Source organism: Garra rufa, chromosome 16 (assembly GCF_049309525.1).
Source record: "Garra rufa chromosome 16, GarRuf1.0, whole genome shotgun sequence".
Taxonomy (NCBI): Eukaryota; Metazoa; Chordata; class Actinopteri; order Cypriniformes; family Cyprinidae; genus Garra; species Garra rufa.
Genome location: NC_133376.1, coordinates 16621662 through 16644083, shown reverse-complemented (window position 1 = coordinate 16644083; position 22422 = coordinate 16621662). Strand labels below are relative to the sequence as shown.

General features: G+C 35.8%; 1 protein-coding gene across 1 annotated transcript in view; it reads left to right on the top strand.

Moving 5' to 3' along the window:
- Positions 1-22422, top strand: part of LOC141288414 (uncharacterized) — a 40713-nt gene that overhangs the window by 9681 nt on the left and 8610 nt on the right. The window contains exons 7-12 of the mRNA XM_073820552.1: positions 700-881; positions 989-1114; positions 1357-1485; positions 8510-8632; positions 17364-17499; positions 19644-21952. Coding sequence (XP_073676653.1) covers positions 700-881; positions 989-1114; positions 1357-1485; positions 8510-8632; positions 17364-17499; positions 19644-21952 — 3005 coding nt within the window. The remainder of the gene's footprint in view (positions 1-699; positions 882-988; positions 1115-1356; positions 1486-8509; positions 8633-17363; positions 17500-19643; positions 21953-22422) is intronic.

Sequence of the window (22422 nt, the reverse complement as noted above, 5' to 3'; positions counted from 1 at the left end):
AGTTTTAGTTATTTAATACATGAAACTAAAATGAAATAAGATAAAGCCTGACATAAAAGTAATGTTTTTTTTTTATGTGTATTTTTTTTTTCATATTAAGTTTTTGCTTCAAGTAATGAAATACAGCACAATGTAAAAATCTAACTATATTTTTAATAATTTTAGTTAACTATAATAACCTTAATATGAACAGACATATACACTACCAGTCAAATGTTTTTGAACAGTAAGATTGCTGAAGGATCATGTGCCTGAAGTAGTGATGATAAAAATTCAGCTTTTAAACCACAGGAATAAATTACATTTTAAAATGTATTCAAATAGAAAATTGTTATATTAAATGGCAAAATAATTTCCAAATTGTAATGTTTTATTTTAGATCAAATAAATAAAGGCTTGCTGAGCAAAAAGAGACTTCTTTACAAAAAACAAACATTAAAAATCTTACTGTTCTAAAACTTTCAATTAATAGTGTATATAAATCTAGGCAGTCATGTTAATTAGGTTATGATGTCATTTAGAAATTTCATGAATATGCATAGCTTAGTTTCCATAAATGTTCTTGGTGGACTGGAGGGGAAATTTTGTGCTGTGAACGTAAGCACTTGATACATAGTACATCAAACACTTATTTCAGAAGCCAAAAATATCAGTCAGAATGATAGCATAAATAATTAAGTGACTGTCTGTCTCTCTCAGAGCTGCGTGTGCGTGTATCAGATGTACAGCGTGAGGCACAGCTGGAGTCTGAGCGCTTGAGGGACGTTGAGTCTCGCCTGGCTCAGGCTAACAAAGAGGTCAGCACCAAAGAACAGAGCCTGATGCGCACCCAAGACCAGCTGACCCGTGCACAGACCCGCATCACACAAGAGACGGACCGGGTAACTTATTAATAATTTATTTTTGTATTTCTGTAAAAAAAAAAAACAGTCTATACTGTGCATTAAAAATTTAGAATGTGTGATTACACCTTTGTGTCTTTCTGTAGGCCCAGGTTTCTGAGCAGAAAGTCAAGCAACTTCAGGAGGAACTGAAGTGTCAAAGGCAGAATGCTGAAAGCAGCCGCTGCAATGCAGAGCAGCGCAGGAAAGACATGGAGAGAGAACATCAGAGGGTGAGACAGAGAAAATGGACACGCTTGTGATTCATTGTTTCCTGCACTGCCCTGCTGCTAAACTACTACCTCATCTTTGTTGTATTTTTAGCTTTGAGTTGTGAGCTTCCTGTCTTGGAATTGATTGTTTTGGTTCCTTAATAGTTCTTTTTACAATGCATGTTATTTCAGTCCAGATGTACAGAAAATTGTGCCTTGAAGCCTTATCCTGACTAGAGATGGTTGTAATTTGTGTTGTGTAGGAGCTGTTGGAGCTGCAGAGAGAGAGACAGACCCTGGAGAGACAACATCAGCAAGAGACCAACAGACTCAACCAGGAGATCCAGCAGGCCAGAACACTTCATAACACGCTGCAGGCTCAGCATGACAAGGTACCAGGACTGAGGAAAAACTAAATGCAGTGATCCCATTAAAGAAATTGTTCACTCAAAAATGAAAATTACCCCATGAATTACTCACCCTCAAGCCATCCTAGATGTATATGACTTTCCCACACATATCTAGACAACACTTAGGCTAGTAGAAACCCCTTACAAAACCCAAGCCAAGTCCTAACAACACCTTAGCAGTGCTTTACCAATCACCCTGTCAGTGAATTCCCCCAGTAACTGCTTAGCAGCGAACTTTTTTTATATATATAATTGAGTTTCTACTCCAATTTGTTGTCAAAATATAAACACTTAAAAGTAGCTGTCGTAAAAAAAAAACATTCACTATAAATTTAATAAAATATATATAATAATACAATTATATAATAATAAAAATGAGATATCACTAACAAGTAGGAATGCATCGATATCAAAACTGTCTTGATGTTGTCATGGTCACATGACGATATGACATGATATAGGTCTTCCACTCAAAAAGAGTAGATTTTCAAAATATTCTAACATTTTCTGAGGTCAATTCTGACTTTTTTCCCTCAGAATTGCATGATATAAACTTGCAATTCTAACTATGGAAATCCATTTTAAAAAAGTAAAAAAAAAAAAAGGTAATTGCCACTTCGTCATTTTGACTTTTTTGCTCATAATGGCAAGTTTACATTTGACAATTCAGACTTTTTTCTTGCATTGTATTATTGTGTAATACAAGCTTGAAAATCTGCCTTTTTTTCTTCTCAGAATTGTGAGATATAAACTCACAATTGCAAGTAATAAAGTCAGAATTACAAGCTAAAAACTCACAATTGTTAGAAAAAAAAGTCAGAATTGCCTTTAAGTTTGACAAGGATTCAGTGGCGGAAATGGGTTTCCATACTTTCGAGTTATGGACATTATATGAATTTCCTGAGGTAAATGTACCATTACATGATCTGTTTTATTAACAGCTTTCCACAGGTTGAAACAAGTTAATGTTGTTTTATGTTTTTCATGCTATAATCAGTAGTAAAGTAGAGGAGATGATCGGTTCATGTCCACAAAATGTATTGTTTGCATTTTTGTAATAGAATTGACATGTTTAGAAATTTGAGACTTTTTCATATCAAAAGTAACAAAGCACAAAGCTTGTTTTGATTATTGCATGTGAGATGTGCTTCAAATGTTTAGCAAACTTTTGTTCACACAGCAACAGAAAACAGTATAGACTAAAAGATGAATTTCTAAATTGATATGTAAATGAAAATAGATTCAATTAAGATAAGTAATTAACTAAGTTAATTGATATTGTTAACCCACATTGGTGGAAATCAATGGGGGTCAGAACCTGTCAAGTCATCGTTATTTATATTGCGGGGGTTAGATGTTTGTACGGGGGGTTTGCAGATGAAAAGAACGATTGGATAGGGATACGATTGGATCCCCTAAAGGGATTTCCTAATTCCTAAAGGTTAATAATTAAAAAAACTGTTAATAATTAGTTAAACAGAACTTTATTACATTAATTTAACACCATATACGACAGCCTACTTGCTGCACAGTCTGCAACTTTTGTTAGGGCACCTTATTTTGCGACATATTATTGATATTTAACAAATCTATTTCTTTCTCTCCCTGACCTTGTCTTTCTGCTTGAGCAGCACTAGTTGAAGCCTGAAAATATTGTAAACAATAACATAACTAATTACACTGGTCGGACTAAGCTCTGTTGTCGCGGAAAATACTTTTCAATACTCATCTGGATTGAAGCAGCAAACATTCAGTGTAAGAGTAAAGAAACGACATAATTTGTAATACGTTTATTTGATTCACAGCTGCTACATATAGTGTTTTGACCTCGACAACCCAACTAGGCTAGCCTACATTTTACCGCAAACTTGCGATTAGTTAACTTTCTAAAGAAGGCGCAATCGCGTTTGCTAATGGACGGGACTTACAGTAACATCAACACACTGAAACTATTGTATTCAGAATATAAAATATTTTATAGCACTTTTTAATCTGTGATTGTGTGTTAAAAGTGTTCACGAGATACCAACCTTTCGCCAGCCGTCTCTCCACAGATGATCCGTGTGTGTGTGTGTGTGTGTGTGTGTGTGTGTGTGTGTGTGTGTGTGTGTGTGTGTGTGTGTGTGTGTGTGTGTGTGTGTGTGTGTGTGTGTGTGTGTGTGTGTGTGTGTGTGTGTGTGTGTGTGTGTGTGTGTGTGTGTGTGTGTGTGTGTGTGTGTGTGTGTGTGTGTGTGTGTGTGTGTGTGTGTGAGACGCGCGAGTGACAGAGATGAAGAGAGAGTATGGAAAGGAAATGCAGTTGAACGAATTCGCTGCATGTTTTAAATAGCTTACAAAAGAATAACGAAACGCAATATGTGACGGTCGGTATTGAATTTTTTATTTTATTTTTATTTTTTTTTGGTCGGTGTTGAATCTGTGGCGGTCGGAATTTAAGATTCGTCTATGTGTGGGAAACACTGAAGGGTAGTCTTGTTATTGGGCATGTGACTAAGTTGTACAGAGCGCTGACTGTAGTTTTGCCCGAGAAGTTCAAGTTTACTTTCGGTTTCATTCTCTGCTGTCTTCAGTGAGTGGTAAATGTGCGTGCGTGAATGTAAATGAATGTATCTTTCTGTACCCGTCATATTGCAATAATGTTACCGCTGTATGTCTGATTGTTGTCATCAGTTCATGTTGTAGTTCAGTTCATATAGAATGAGGAGAAACGGTGTCCGTGTAATTCACGTGCGTATGTTTAGCGCCATTTTATCGCATCGTAATTGTAATTAACGCATATAGATGTTACTGAGGTGAATGTTTGTGTTTCCTATACAGACGGATTCTGATATATCGTATTTAATTCAGCCTAAACCACATTTTACTACCTTTATCCTAATGACTGTGCAATGCTGGATAATATAATCCTTACATCAACTTAAAAAGCAGCTACAAATAACAAGCAAAGAACATTTACATTATCAAAGAACTTCATCACTAACTAGTGTAGCCTAGTCTAGTGCGAGGTGCACTTTAAAAACACTCCCGTTATAATCAGTTTATCTATCTACTAGGGCTGTGCAATAAATCGTAATCGCAAAAAAATCGCGATTTAAGCACATGCGATTTCTAAACTGCACACGGCTGCGATTTTATCTATCCCCCCAACGGCACCCCCGCCCCCCTTGAACGTCAAGTTCATTTTATTTTCGATATAGCGCCACATCACAATAGAAGTCATTTAAGGTTATCTTTCCTATAGAACAGGTCTATACATAGTTCTTTTATTAAACATCCTAAATTGCCTTATGTTATTTATCTTATTTTACACGAAGGCATGTCATTTCTGTCTCTTCATGGTCGCGTGATTACAATGTCTCCTCCAAGAAAACACGGACTGGATCGCGGACTCCATTCATAAAAACCCAATCTACTATAGCGCGGAATGCCACGTAATTCGTCGATTTTTGGATTAATAAATCAAGAGTTGGTCTGTCACTTAATTCAAATCGCGATATGGACTAGTGTCTGTGAAAACTGAAATGCAAAAAGACCGTTTTAATATGAATCCGATATGTTCCGTTTGCTTCTGTATGTATGAATGGTGGAGACGCGTTTTATTTCTTTACTACATGCAGACTGAAGCACACGTGACGCTCCCGCTAATTTTTGGCATTTGCATCTCACATGAACAGATAAACTCAATCGCCAAATTGCTGCTGTGAGTGTCACTTTTACCGTTTCATTTGAGAAAACTAGCATCATATACACACAGAAACTTCACTGCAACCTGTCAAAATAAAAGTACGGTTTAACATGTAACAGAACAATATTAGTACTGTATTACTTTTGTACAGTATAATGTAGGTGTTTATATATTCCTATTTAAATAATTTACATAAAACAATATATATGATAAAAAAAATATTACAACAAGATTAACCACTTAATTATTATTTAAACGTTTTAAACTGAATATAATTTTTCTTCCATGCATTGATTTTAACAGTACATTTCTGTTTGTTTGACAAAAATTAAAAGGGTTTATTTTTCATTTGATTAAAAATAAATGTTTATGCTTTTTCATTATCAGAAAAATTAAAACACATAAGAATTTCTAAAAAAAAAAAAAGCAAAAGATTTTAGAACTTTCAAAATGTTAAAATAGAGAGTTTTGGACTTATTTTTCCACTGAAATGAATGTATTCGTTATTGCACAAAGTAGGCTAAAGTACCGGGAAAAAAGTAAAATGGCTTATTGATTTTATGTTGTCTGTTTTAAAGACAATTTTACTACAGTTTTGTTTATTAAACTTAATACTATGTTATTTCATGGTGAAATGTTTTGTTGTGCACTTCTTGTGCACTGAATACATTTAGAATGTATGTATGTAGCTTGTTTGAAAAAGCAAAAAATAAATAAATAAAATAATAATCGCAAATAAAATCGCAATCGCAATATTCGTTCAAAAAATCGCAATATGATTATTTTGTCCATATTGCACAGCCCTACTATCTACACTGTATGATGAATAAATCTCTTACCCATGCGGCGCGTTAAGGCGACGTGGCCACTCTACGCGTGTGTTTACACCACGGCAAGTTTCTGAAGCATCCTAGAACTGACTCTCTGCACTGCATCGCTAAAGTTAGGCGCCTTTTGATGGATAATAATAATAATCGTCTTGCTATCGTCAAAGGCATCAGCAACTGGCGATATCTCTAACTATGTTCGATACACGATACTATCGTCTACAACCCTAACTTGGTAGTTCTTCAAGATCTTGACTGTAGCCTATTTCTACATTTTTTTTTTTTCAATATAGTTAATTTAGAGTTAGTTTCATTTCTACAAATGGTGCAAACTCTGCTAGATTATAGATAAAAGATTCCCATTCCCCTGCCATTCTGTGATCGGCAGTGATCGGCAGATCATGATCTTGGTAATTGGTGATCGGCCCCAAAAATGCTGATCGGAGCATCTCTACGTCTAGGTGATGAGGTCTTCGCTCTGGATCTGTCTCTGGGGCTCATCTAGTATTATCAAATGGCTAGAGTTTTGAGAACACAGCAGACGTTAAAGACTATAACAGTGGTTGGCAACAGGCGGCTTGCGGGCCTAAACTGGCCTGCCAGCAATAATATCAGACCCTTGCACGCTGCCGGATTAGTTTGATAGTGGACTGTTCTGAAATAATAGATCTGTCATGACAGCAATAGTTACTCACACTTTATTTAAATTGGCTTTGAATAAGCACTTGCCGTTCACTTACGATTTCGCGATCACGCGCACTCTGTGTAAAGGGAGCACATCTTACGATATAACACTGTGTCCTACTACGTGAAGCCAGGACACGTGATAAAATGAGTTTTTATTCTTAATTAATTTGTCCTTTAATTTCTTAAATTTTCCTTTGACTATGATCTGGCCTGCCATCTAGTGGCAAATCTATTTTTTGGCCTGATGCCAAACTTACTTACTGACCCCTGGACTATAATGTGTGAAGAGCTTGCTCAAGTACCGAGTAGCTAAACTATTCAGGGCTTTATAAGTAATTAGCAAGATTTTAAAATGTATGCAATGTTTAATAGGGAGCCAGCAATTGTCAACCCCCACTGGGGGTCCACTGCCTGCTTTCCCCTTTTACCTCACCTATACATACAACTTCTCAATTAGAAAAATCTGACTTTTCACGTACAGAACATGAATATTCTGATTATGAAATTAACAGTCACATGCCCTTACGCATACCCTAGTGTACATGTAAAAAGCTCAGTATACTTTGGGCTCTTAAAACCACATAGCAGGGCTCCGAGAAACCAACTAAAACATGTAGCGCAATGTAACGATGAGTGTTTAGACCAGCACCACTCGTCTCTATTCGCTTCTCCTATTTCCTTAAATGGCTTCAGATCAGTCAGCTACTTTTTGTTTTTTAATTTGCAGAAACTAGATGTTTCCAGAAATCTAGATTAAACTGTAGCTTCTGCTGTCCTTGTCCTCTTTCTCTCTTTATTCTCTCTGGCTCTCGTTCTTTGTCTCATGGGAGCTCCAGTACGGGTGTCCGCTGGTCAATGCACTAATGTCACCTCTCTCTCTTTCTCTCATGCTCCCACTGCTCATGTTTTCTCACACAGTTCTATTCCTTTTTTTCTCTTTCTGTTTTTCCTCCTCAGAGGGCTCTAGAGCGAAGGTCAGTGTTGTAATCTAAGTGTGATGTATGTTTGAAACTCATAGCATGTTTTTTCAGAAATGCCTTATATTCTCCGGAGACTTGAGTACAGGAAGAAGATATGGAGATGACCCATTGGTTTGGTGTGTGTGTGTTTGAAGTAATATATCACTTTCGACACATACAGTTCACTCATATTTCACCTATTAAACAGTTTCACTATTTAGAAATTGAAGAAAAATAAGTCTGCTTTAAGCCTTGTTTTGTTGATTGTGTACAATTAGTCATTCTTTCATATTGCTGATAAGATCCTGTTTGTTAAAATAAGAGACACGCGATGCAAACATGTCTGTAAATACAAATAAATAATGGTGTTTTTATATTGATGAGACACAAAACTGATACCATGATCTGATTTGAGGTCATGGAATGTGCTGTTTTGTAATTCTGATAGTTACAGTCTGTATTACTCTGCTCATGGCTGTACTTGGATATTTTACATTTGTATAGACAGAAATAAAAGCACAAAGTGAGCGTAAACATTTCAAAAGTGTGCTTTGCATGAATAACTTATTTACATGAATAAGCTGTTGGATTTAGTTCTGTAAATGTTGCATGGTTTGTACATCATCTGGTCAGGCTGCAAGACACGTGAAAGGGACGTTTTGCATTTTACATTCCATAAATCTCATCATTTGTTTGTCTTAGTTCCTATAATATGGGTTTATATGGCATCCTGCATGAAAACGAGTGACACATACTCAGTTTACCACAAACACAGCATGATAAAGGTACATGCTCTTTCTCTTGGCACACACTTTAATCCTTCTTCTGACTGTTTGTCTTTTTCTCAGGTGTGTTTGCAAAAGCAGACTTTGGAGAGAGATCTAGAGGATGTGAGAGGAAAGCTTAAGAACACAGAGTCTGACCTGAAAGAGAGTCAGAAGAAAGAGGCGCAGACTGAGGCCAAACTCACGGTACAACAATATACATAACACTGACATCCTGACAGTCAACACATGTTTAGTTTTACAGCCATTCTGAAGTTTGGGGTCCGTAAGATTTTTTTAATTAATTAGTGCTGTCAAAATTAGTGTGTTAACGCAGGATATACATTTTTCCAGGGTTGGCCAAACCCACTCACAACTGCTGTTTCTGTCTTGCATTTATTTAGTCCCAGAGCGTCTTTACGACCACCTCAAACAAGATACTTTTCAGACACACACTACATCTTCACTTTAGCGCTAGTCAAACGAGCATGGGAAAGCTACAGCTGATGAGAGCTTTAGTAGAACAACAGTGAACTGTGGGCAGATTAGATATTGTCAGGCCAAATGTGGCAGTGCCTGCTGTATCCTGTATCATTTCATTTTAAAGCACGAATGAAAGTACAAGGATGCTTGGCAAATCGGCGTCATGTTAAGGAGGGGCAGCTCTTAAAGTAATAGCAGCCAAATAAGCTAATAGTGCTGTGGTGCTGTGATCTCTATTAATCAAAGAACAAAAGAAGAACGATGAAATCAACATTTGTAGCTTTAAGTATTCATCTATACAGATCTGGCCATTAAAAATGCGTCTATTTTCACGCGGCAGCCTGCAATTCGGCACGCGTGGGCACGCGTCCTGCCGCAGCGGCTTTTTTAGATTTTTTTACAACGTTGTTGCACTTCATATAATATCCACCAGGTGGCGCAAGGAACAACATTCTGTAGCCAAACACCATGGCCAGCTCTAGGGGGCGGTGGTCACAAATACCAGTACAATAGTTCAATGATTCCTCTTTCCTGAAATTATGGTTCAAACCAATAGCAAAAAGATAGCCTATTCATAAGCAGGTGCAGTTGTATTGTTATTTTGTTTTCTTTCTTTGTTTTCCTGACGAACATTTATTAGACTGCATCGGAAACAGAAATGTTAATTTCGGTTATTTTATTTCTCCAACCGACAACTGACGTAAACCGCTAAATTCGTTTTCAGGGATTAATTATACACAAGCAAGAAGCAGCATAAACATCAGAACCTCACGTGCAGAGCTTATGCACAGAGAAAAACCCAACAAACCTATATATAATAATAAATAAAATAGGCCCACATAAGAAATATATGTTTTTCTTTTCTGAATGAATAATAATTTAACAAATTAATAAGTAGCAAGCCTATATGCAGAATTTTAGGCAATTTCTGTGATGCGCCCTTAAACCAGCATCTTGTTTCCATTTTTTTTTTTTTTTTACAAATAGCCTACACGTTTTTTTTTTTTTTTTTTTTTTTTTATTGTGATTGTACACAAATAACAGAAATATGTAAAATATCATAGTTTTAAGCAATGCCGTACTCTTGAACGAGTATTGTAAGCTGTATCCACTTTATTAAGGGGAAAAAAACCAAGTGATCCTGACGGCACCGCAGGCAGTTAAATAACTCGACAACTTTCACCTTCACAATAACATACATTATATATTTCAGCGTTTTAAAGCAACATCAAATTAAGATATGCATGTTTAAGAGGTAGTTCGTCTTTTTCTTTTTCTAAGATACACAATTTTAGATACACTGACAATTAATTTGAGTAGAGACAGATAGAAATGGGAAGGATAAATATAAACTACAGTATTTTTGCGATTTTGGTGCTTAGAAATTTATTCTAAGCGGGCCGCGGGCGAATAATATAGTTAATATAGCGCGGAGCGGGTGGATGCGGAATAAAACCTCGTGGAAGCGGGACTGGAAAAGCACTTTGTTATATCCTATAGACTATTTAGATACTTCATCATCAAGCAAAAATTTATTCATAAGCAGGAGCAGTTTTATTATTATTTTCTTTTATTTTTTTCCTGTTGAACTTTTATTAGACTGCATTGATAATAGAAATGTTAATTTCTGTTTTTTTTTTCCAAAGGACAACCGACGCGTTTAGTTATTATTAACGACAAGATTGTGTTAAATTACATTTAAATTGAAACGTGGCTGTGACACATTAATAACAGTTAAATTCGTTTTGAGGGGTTAATTGTACACAAGCAAAAAGCAGCATAAACATCAGAACATCACGCGCAGATCTTATGCACAGAGAAAACCCAAAAAAGCTGTATGTAAAATAAATAAAAATGCCCATATGCGAAATATAAATTTCTTAATGAATAATAATTTAACAAAACGAAATAAAATAAAATTAATAAGTAGCAAGCCTATATGCAGAATTGTAGGCAATTTCTGTGACGCGCCCTTGAACCAGCATCTTGTTTACATTTTTTTTTTTTTTTACAAATAGCATACACATCTGTTTTTTCATTGTGATTGTACACAAGTAACAGAAATATGTAAAATAGCATAGTTTTGAGCAATCCCTTACTCTTGAACGAGTATTGTAAGCTGTATCCACTTAATTAAAGGGGGAAAAAAACGTGATCCTGACGGCGCCGCAGGCAGTTAAATAACTGGACCACTTTCACCTTCAGAATAAAATACATTATATATTTCAGCGTTTTAAAGCAACATCAAATTAAGATATGCATGTTTAAGAGGTAGTTCCTCTTTTTCTTTTTCTAAGATACACAATTTTAGATACACTGACAATTAATTTGAGTAGAGAGGAATAGAAATGGAGAGGTTAAATATAAACTACTGTTTTTATAGAGTTAAAAATTAATTAATTTATTTATTAGTATTATTACTATTATTATTTTGATTTGTTTTTGCGATTTTGGTGCTTAGAAATTTATTCTAAGCGGGCAGCGGGCGAATAATATAGTTAATATAGCGGGAGCGGGTGGATGCGGAATAAAACCTTTTGGAATCGGGATTGGAAAAGCACTTTATTGTTATATCCTGTAGACTATACTTCATCAAGCATGGGCGTCGGGAGCAAAAAAAATGTGGGTGGGTCCTCCCCCAGAAAAATAAATACTTTAGTATATGCCATGTTAGTCTGGTGCCTTTTATTTAATGTTTTTACACAATGCAAATACTCCATATTTACAAATATTACAAAAGACGGCTGTTCTGCAACATTTTCAGTGGCGTAAGTGATAATACGAGTAACACATCGTTTTTGACGCGGGAGACCCGAGTTCGCATCCGCCTTATGGTGAAATCATTTTCGAAATCGTCTCCCTTTTCACTTATATCACATCGGAAAGGCATTTGTTTATTTGTTAATTAATGAAATAATTGAAAAGTTGAAATAAAGTATCAACTAGGGTTAGGTCACCTACCGTAAGTGTATCTGAGCACTATACTGTACTTTTAGGAGTGTTAATAATTAATTTTATTATTATTATTATTATTATTGTCTTTAGATTTGTTCTTGCATTTTGATGCCGTACATTATTATGACGCACTGCCCATGCAGTTTTTTTTTTTTTTTTTCTTAAAAACTAATTGAAGTGAAAGGGAAGAAACCCATGTAGATTTGGCCTAATGTCCATAAATACTATAGCCTAGTATTGTATCCTAATATAGAAAATAATTTAGACAAATAAACAGAAGGCTCACTTTTGAAAACAATAAAGCTTAGCCTATATGACTGACAACGAATACAACAATTGTTAAGTATCAAAAGTGCTCCAGTGAGTTATGCAATTTTTTTCCACCTTTTTTTCTTTTTCTTTTTTTTTTAAAGTGGAAAAGTAGTTCTTCTATTTCGGAGAAGTTCATTAAGTCTGTCTCTTAACAGCTTCCAGTCACGAACTGCGGGTACTCCGACCAACGATCAGTAAAAGTTTTTTTTTTTTTTTTTTTTTTTTATTCATCTTTAAACAGCTCCGATTTACATCATTTTAGCCTGGAACTAGGCTTAAGTCTGTTCTGGGAAACCAAAGGGAAGTGTAGTTTTTTTTTAATTTTTTTTATCAGTTTTCTGAAAAGTAGCCGTTAATGAGGCATCAGAGTTAAGCGGCATGCAGTATAAAGAGCGAAATGTTTATGAATGGCAGAGTGGGGGTGGGGTGGGGTGTTGAATGCTGTCTGTTGCCTTGTTGTAATCAACATTTGGAGACTTGGGGGTGCTGGGGGCGGATTCCGACTGCATTCAGTTGCATTTCGAATTCAGCATTCAAATGCATGCCAGGGAGAAGGGGAAAGCTTTCCTCACACGCTCCACTTTTTTCAAAACATTAGTGTCCAACCTGACACGCGGGTCAGTGGATAAACAACCCGAACCCGACCGTTTTCAAATAACCCACCCGCAACTCGGACCGCAGAATAAAAAAAAAAAATATTGTACCCGACCCGCCTCCTGACCCGTATGTTTAATACTAAAGTGATTAAGCTGTGGAGATGCAGTCTGAAATATCCCGACATCAGAAATCCATTGGTGTACAAGCTAAAAAATAAAATTAAAATAAAACAATGTGTCCTGTTGTAAAGTCGTTGCCGTATTGTTGTGTATGAAGTTCAGATGTTATTATTTTAAGAAATATATATGTTTTAGGATTCTCCTTATTTTTGTTTTAGACATCCATCAATTACGGTGAATAAAAAAAATTCCGCGCTGGTGGAAACAAGACTTTCGCTTCTACTTTTGAGACCGGTGTTCTGACGTTTTTCTAAAAAAAAAAATAAGAATTCAAAATTCAAAATTTATTGTCATAAAAACAGAAGGTGAATATAATTCAAAAATGTTAAGTATTTGCTGATTAAAGAAAACATGAAGGATGCCGCTTAATATTTGGCTTTTACGTGAACTTTAAAGCATATCCCTCATTCCATTTGTTTTCTTTGTTTTGTAATCTTTATATTATTTTCGTGAAATGTATTTTTGCTCAACATGCATTTCTCGTGGCCACGAGTTTAATGAATAAACCAACCTGCGTGACATTAGTAACCCAGAATTATTTGAGATATTTCGTTTTGAGTTAAGAAATTGTTTGCCTATATTAATTGTTATAGAAATTAATACAATATTAAATAATTATACAGGCGATGCTGTATATGCTAATGCTGTCTGTGCGCAATGTAGACAGCTTTCACAAGTGTTTACATGTATTACATGTTGGCCTACTTCAAATTAAATAGCCCTGCAAGAAACATTTCATGCATCCCACAATCTTGTCCATTGACTGACCTTCTTTTTTTCCCATTATATTTGTATTATTCGTTTGTATTCGTTATTTTTTCCTTCATTTTGATCTCGTTACATAACATTCTGAATGTAAATGATACTGTAAAGGTGCTATGACTGGGGTTTTTACTGAAGAGTGAATCATTCACATAGTTTCATTTGGAAATAATTTATCGTCACACAGTAAAATAGGCCTACATTCCTTCTCTTAACTAAAGAATTGAACATATAAAATATGAATTGAACATATTTTATTTTGTTTAGTCCAATTAACAGACTTGACTATATAAATATTAAACTGTTTTACTGAGAAATGAATCATTCACGTAGTTTCATTTGTAAATGAAAACATCATGTATCGTCACACACGGGGATAAATACAATCAAAAAGTCAAAACGTAATTGGCATAATTGTCAGACGTTAAAAATAAATAGCCCTAACCAGGTATTGAAATAATAATAACCTATAATAAGAATAAATAATAAGTGATTTAGAGCTATCTACTTTTTTCTTTATTGTGAATCGCTTAACCTAAATAACTTTATATATGCTATTTGGCATATATTTAGCAAATATTGTGAACTACAATTATGCCAATAAAGTTTTGACTTTATGATTGTATTAATGCCCGTGTGTGACCATACGATTTACAAATGGAACGTGAATGATTCACTCGACAATGAAACACTATAGCCTATAGGTTATAATTAGACTAAAAATGAATATATGCCATATAGTATAATCAAAGCTTTCATGGCATGTCAGCATTTATCATTTAGATTCGGAATGTTAAGAGATCGAAATTAAGGGGGACATACTGAATATAAACGAATAATACATTTATTACAGAAAAAAAGGATCAATTAATGGATAAGACTTAAGGATGCATAAAATGTTTCTTGCAGGGCTATTTAATTTGAAGTACTTATATGTAATAAATTCTTGATAAACTTTTGAATGCTGTCTACATCGCGCACAGACATTCGCATATACAGCATTGCCTATTGTTAATATATAACTTAATATTGCATTAATTTCTATAACAATTAATAAAAACATTTCTTAACTCAAAATAAAAAATATTAATAAACCTATCTCTGATAATCCTGGGTTATGGTTACGCAGGTTTGTTTATGCATTAAACATAAGGATGTCGTTACCTCGACAAAATAATCTTGTGGCCACGACATAATATGACATTCCCAGGAATTAATATCTCGTGGCAATGACAAAAAGTAATATGACGTTCCTACGAATTCATTTGTGTGGCCACGACAAACATAAGTGAACCGAAGGTGTCCCCTCCAGGTTACCGTACCTTTTAGTTTGCAGCAATGTTTTCAGCCTGCTCCAGTCCAGTGCGTTACATGACTGCCCCCTACTGATCATGTCTTTCCTATGTCATTGTATTTTCCGTGTTCCTTTGGAATACACCGGCGTCACGCGAGACCACTTTACTTCCCGCGCGCATTTTAAATGGCCAGATCTGTATTTTATTTAGTGTTTAGTGTTTGCTACCTTTATTCAATTTCTGTATATTTCGTACTTGCTGAAGGGCACAGGTAAATGAGTTTATTTAAAGATAGATTTAGGTTCACTTAAATTAGAAGTTTTTTTTTTTTTTAAGTTTAATAAATGTTAAAATTGATAGCTCTCAATTATTACTACTGCTACTGTAATGTTGAATGGCTATAGTCAATGGTTATATATTAGGGGAAAAAAAGAACATTTCCTAAAGACATCAGTAATATTGGTATCAGTGATGCTCACCTTCAGTCATAAAAAAATTTAATATTCAAAATATAAAATAACATGCAGTTCTTTTGAACCTTCACAAAAATATTAATTAGTGCAATTGTTTTCAACATTGATAAAAATGTTTCTTGAACAGCAAATCAGCATATTAGAATGATTTCTAAAGAATCACGTGACACAAAACATTAGAGTAATGATGCTGAAAATTTAGCTTTGCGTCACAAGAATAATTTACATTTTAAAACGTATTATAAAAAAGAGTTGAAAAATACTTTAGAATTGCAAAAATAGTTCACACTATTACTGTGTTTTTGATTGTCAATGCAGCCTTGGTGAACTTAAAAAAAAAAAAAACAGACCCCAAACTTTTGGACAGTAGTGATGAACTTCATTCTTTCTTGTATTGCTGTAAAATTTTTCTTTCTGAGAAGATCATTAGAAGGAGATTTTTGGGTTTGGTTAACTTTGACTATTTTTCAGCAATTTTGTGTGCTTAGAAATTGAGATATTGAAATTTAATTTATCTTAATTAATTTAGATTAATTTATCTGACACACACCTTGCCATCTTTTCGTCCATGCTCATCAAAATAAAATAAAATGTGTTCGGTGACCAGGAATGTTGTACAATAACAACAACACAAAGTCCAGTTTGAGTCACCCGTCACAATGTCTGGTAGATAAGGCAGGGCTGTCCTCAGTTTGACAGGGTGGGAATTTTGTTGTTGTTGCTAATTTCTCACCCTGTCCTAAAACACAAATTGATCAGAGAGCGATCTTATCAAAAGAAAGAGACAAACCGAGACTAGACTTTCATCTAGCTGTTTAAATGAGTTGTTTTAACTACTAAATTAACCTTACCGTTACTATAGACTGTTGCTCTTACTGTAATATACAGGTTTTGATATTATTACAAATACATAAATACCTTTTTTTATTTCCTCTGAGTCTGTCCCCAAAAAGTACAACAATGCTCACAAGTTTTGGGGATCAGTAAATATTTTTGAAATTAGTCTCTCATGCTCACCAAGGTCAAAACAGTAATATTCAGAAATATTATTACAATGCATATTAAAATTTAATTATTCTTTTGATGCAAAGCTGAATTTTCAGCATCATTAATCATCTTTAAAAGAACAGTTTTTTTTTGACACACAAATCTTTGTTAAAATTATAAAAAAAATAAAAAATGAAATTTTATAAAATCGTATTTATTAAAAAAAAAAAAAAATTCTTTAAAAAAAAAATCTTACTGGCCTCAGACGTTTGAACACTAGTGTATAGCGAGATCAGAAACACACACACACACACACACACACACACATATACTGATCAGAAAGACCCGGTCAAAGAGAGATATACACACACACACACACACACACACACACACACACACACACACACAGACGAAGCTCTCAGTGCAACAATGCCGTTACTGACTCAGCTGAATACAGTCTCAGATATAGCAGCATTATCTCCTTATGACTTCTGTTTCACGCTGGGGCTTGGGTTTAAGCGCTTTATTTTTAGACTGTATGTGTACAATGTGAGAGTCCTGTATTATATTCCGCAAAAGCTTTTATTATATGTACATGCAGTGTAATGTTATATGCAGATCAGGATTGCAGTTGGATAACCTCTTTGTCCACTTGAATGCTTTCATTTTGTGTATTTAGGTGTGTGTCTTTTTCCAGCATGCCTCACCCTAAACACTCTTTGAGGATTCTGGTTGCTTTACTTTCTTTAACTACTAAAATTCTGTTTGTTGTAACAATACAGTTGTATAATGTAGTTTTATAGCTGTTTAAATTTGATAAGTGTCTTTAATCATTAATCTCGTTTGACAAGCCTGTGCTTTGTTCTATATGTGTACTTCTCATCTTGTCCTGTAGGAAGCGCTGAGGGATTGTGAGAGTCTCAATGTGTCTCTGGGGCAGATGAAGAAACAGGAGAAAGCTTTACAGGAAGAAGTAAAGCGTTTGACTGAAGAGCTTGCTGAGGCCCTCAGGCTTATTAAAGAACTGCAGGGTGAGTCGGGAAGGAATGTCGTCCACACAGAGAGAACTGTGTTTGTGTGTTTTGGCCCCGCCCTGTTACACACGTCCCATGTGTTTGCCTCCCTCTTCTGACCAAACTTTGACAGTACACCTTCAGAAATCACTGTGCAGTACAAAGAATCTGGGATGGGATGGGTTAGACGAGATGTTCATGTCTTTCTTTCTTCAGTAACTTTTGAGGAAAACATTCCAGGATTTTTCTCCATATAGTGGATTTCAATGGGAGCCAACAGGTTGAAGGTCCACATTGCCATTTTAATGAAGCTTCAAAGGGCTCTACACAATCCCAGCCGAGGAATAAGGGTCTTATCTAGCAAAACAATCTGCCATTTTCTAAAAAAAAAAAAAAAAATATATATATATATATATATATATATATATATATATACTTTTTAACCACAAATGCCACTCTTGAACTAGCTCTGCATCTATGACTAATCACATAATCATGTTGGAAAGGTCACCCCTAGTTCTTCATTGGTGTACTCTGGTTAAAAAGGTAGAGTAGAGCAAAAAACTCCATCTCTTGAGCATTTGTGGTTAAAAACTGTATACACTTTTATATATATATATTTTTTTAGAAAATGACTGATCGTTTTACTAGATAAGACCCTTATTCCTCGTCTGGGATCGTGTAGAGACCTTTGAAGCTGCATTAAAACTGGAATTTGGACCTTCAACCCATTGATCACCATTGAAGTCCACTACATGCAGAAGAATCCTGGAATGTTTTCTTTAAAAATCCTTAATTTCTCTTTTCGAGACACGAATATCAATTTTAATTCAGGAGTTAACTAATTCTTTAAACTTTAACAACACAAACACAAAATAACTACACACTAACCCCACAATTCCATGCACACGGTTGAGATATTTGAGGTGATGCTTTATAGCAGGGACCCTTAAATCTGACCCACGAGATCCATTTTCCTGCATAGTTTAGCTCTAAACCTAATCAAACACACCTGAGAATGCTAAACAACCCTGCTTTATTGCTTTTAAAGATTTTTTTTTGTCAAATAATTGCCAAAAAATTTACTATATGTGACCCGTGCTGGCAAAATGAGCAAATAAAAAAAAAAAAAAAAATTAAATACCTTAAATGACATATGACTTGTTGGAATCAGACAAAAAATGACGTTTGTCTACGGACGTTTGAAGGCGATAGAGTCAGCAGAGCTGATTTTGAGAAAAACAGTTTCTGAAGTTTTCAAAGCACCAAGCAACGTTGCATATTTTCCAATTCTTTTCTTAACAATAATTACTATATTATTAATCACAATATAGCTATTTTTTTTTATCTTTGTTATAAAAAATAAGATCAAAGATGCAAATAAAAAGTAGCAGAAGCAGTGAGCTATTCTATTCAGTTTGTTTAACCTTTAGACAGATCTACAGTAAACTGTATTAAGACCTGCTGTAATGCATGAATCTAATATAATGTTACACATCAACCATTAACTTAACATAAGACATAACAGATTATGTTTGTGTGAATCTCACCAAGACATATTTGGCAATGTACTTTATAGGGAGATTGCACGCTATTGGAGAAACGAGTCTTATGCACACGCTTTGCTAATGTCTGTCAGCACAAATGTTTTTTTTTTTCATCAGCATGGGTTCGAGAATTTGATATGAATAATGTACTTTATAGGGAGATTGCGCGCTCTTGTTAAGGTGTGTCTTATCCACACGATTTGCAAATGTCTGTCAGCGTGATCATTTTGTTTTCATTAGCATGGATTTGAAAATTCTATATGAATATTCACAAAGCTGGAATACTATTGCTTTGCAACAATAGACCTACAACTTTGAGATGGCAGCAGTCGTCATCCAGAAGTGAGCAGAGAAGGTACCTCCTCTCAGAAAACGTACAAATAAAGAATTTTAGTTGTTTAATTACTATTTGGAGCACTGGGATCGCTAGAAGAGGACTTAATAAACTAATTTTTGTGAAAACCTCAAATTCAACCAAAATTTTACACTTCTGTAGCTCAAAATTTGACAGTGCGCATTCTGACTCATTTTGCCAGCACAGGTCACATATTTGCCTAAGTTATAATATTTACCATATTAATTACTTCTTTTTTTTAATTCTTCTTTCTCTTGTAGCTCAACTGGCTGCTCCTCCTCCAGCTGTGTCTGCTCCTCACTTCAGCTCTGCAGGAGACTGTTTCTCTCCCTCAGTTTCCCTTCACCATGACCACTCTCCTCCCTACAACCACTCATCTCAGAAAAAGAGAGCCCCTAAAACAGGGCGAACAAGAGAAGAGGAGAGAATGAAGTATCCCTCTGGCAGAGAGCCAGGAGAAGGCATTGACTCAGAGCACATCGGAAAATTTGAGTCTGAGGAATCACATAAATTTAAAGGAAAGGGAATTCAAACATATCCAAGTGACTCTCTAAGACTGAGTGAGACTGATGTAGACACCTCAGTGACAGAGCAAGACACAGGTATTGAGGATGTGGACACGGATTCGTTCACATCTGACTCGACCAGCAGCACAGTGCCTAAAAGTGAATTGGACCTCTCGTGCAGCCTACATGTAGATGACACATCAGGCAAAACAGAAAAACGTGACTCTGTACCTCTAAAAGATCTGAAGAAGGAGAACGCAGAGCTTCGCGATGAACTTAGAGATGTGAAATACGAGCTTCAGAAGCGACTTGAAGACCTCGAAACCCAAAGAAGAGCAGAAACCGAGGCTAGGACCAAACTGAAACAGTTGAACCGGAAACACTCGACGCAGACAGAGCAGCAACGCGCCAAAGCTGTTGAGCTCAAAGATGGTGTGACGAAACTGGAAGCCCAGCTGGAGCAAGAGAAGAAAGAGAGTGCAAAACTTAGAGAAACTCTTGATGTGCTCGAAAGAGACCAGGAGGAACGTACTAAACTGAAGAACATATTAGCTGAGATGGAGCAAAAGGAGACTTGCATGGAGGAAGAAATGACAAGAATGAAAAATGACTTGCAGGACCTTCAGCTCAAGCTTGCACAGGAACGCGAAGAAAGAGAGAGGGAGAGAGAAGAGGAAAGGAAGCGGATTACAAAAGAGGAAAAGGAGGGACTAACGATTGCAAAGCTTCAAGAAGAGCTGGACAGTCTTCGAAAATCTAGGAGTTTGGAAGAGAAGATATCTAAAGACAATCTTCCAGTCACATACTTACAACTAGAACACCATCCAAACACAGAAAACAAAGACTTGGTTCCTTCTCCTGACAGTCAAGAGTCAATCTGTGACTCTGTGAACCTTCAAAACACAATAGTCTGCAAAGAAACCAGAACTATGGAGTTAATTATGGATCTTGGAGCAAAAACTAAACCAACAGAGGACAATATAGGCAGGACACAAACATTGAGCAATGACGCCTCAGATTTGGACAGCACTACGGTTTTAGTTTTAGAGGTCGAGCGACTGAGGGCAGCACGAGAACGAGAGTCAGAGAAGGTGAAACTAGCTCAGGGAAAGCTGGAGGACCTACAGAAGCAAGTGACTACTCAGACCAAGCACCTTACCCAAGCTTTTGAAAGCCAGAGCAAGCACATTGAGAACTTGTTGAAAGAGCTGCACGATAAAGACTGCGCCCTCCAGAAGCAGAGCGAGGAATTGCAAAAATGCCAAGAGAAAATTGGTCTTCTTGAAGAAGAAAAACACACTAGGATGAACATTGCCCACAATGAGGCCTCTACGCCTCCTGAACTGTCTACAGAGATCTCAAGAGAACTAAGCTGTGATTCGGTTTTCAGCAACACAAGCATAAGTGACCATGAAATGTTTAGTGATGATACACAACCGGTTCTAAAGGAAAACGTCTCTCGGCCTACTGTACAGCTTTCTGTTACTCACAACATTGACCAAACCAACACTAGTACGATACCTGATAAGCTACAAGCGACTGAAGCTTCCAAGCCACATGAATTATGTCTCACTTCAGATGTCAGTGCTTCAAATTCTAGTGCTGATTCAGAAGCACCTGAACTTTTTAATTTAATTGATGAGAACTCAAGTTCTCCCTTGCAAGATGAACAGTTGGATGTTCTGAACGCCCAAAATCACATTCCAGAACCTTCCACAGGTGATATCAAAGAGCTAGAACAAGTAACAAAGGATTTACAGGATGTTCAGCTTGAGCTGAATGTGTTGAAGGCTCAGAATTCAGAGCTTGCTCTACAGGGAGATGTGATAAAGGAAGAGCTTCTGACTGTTAGACGAGAGAATGAAGAGTTGCAATTGAAACTGAAACACTTGGGCAAAGACACTTGTGCTAAACAAGATAATGCCTTATTTTTAGCAAACACAACAAATGAAGAATTGTCAAGCACTAAGGAAGAGTTACAAAGTGGCTCCTCATTAGGACAGGAGGAGTTGGCTATTCTTCATGCAAACTCTAAGGAAGAGGTTCAGTCTCTTCATGAGCAGGTGTGTTTTATTAAAATAGTAATGTTTTGTTGGCAGTTTTCTAGATGCATCTTAATAATGTTATTGTGAACATTTTTCTACTTTTTTTCTTTTACCACAATCTTAAATTACTTTCCTCGTATAACCTATAACACCTGTGTTCATCTTCAGAACACAAATTAAGATATTTTTAATGAAATCCCAGAAAGGTAGCAAGGACATTGTTAAAATAGTCCACGTGACATCAGTGGTTCAACCTTAATGTTGTGAAGCTACGAGAGTACTTTTTGTGTGCAAAGAAAACAAAATCAATGAGTTTATTCAACAATTTCTTCTCTTCTGATGTTGAACCCAGAACTCACCTTGTTTGTAAGCAAAGGAATGCACACACATTGTGGTACTGTCGTGAATGTGCGTCGAAGACTGACACGAAATAGAATAAATTGTTGAATGAAGTTGTTATTTTTGTTGTCTTTGCTCAAAAAGTATTC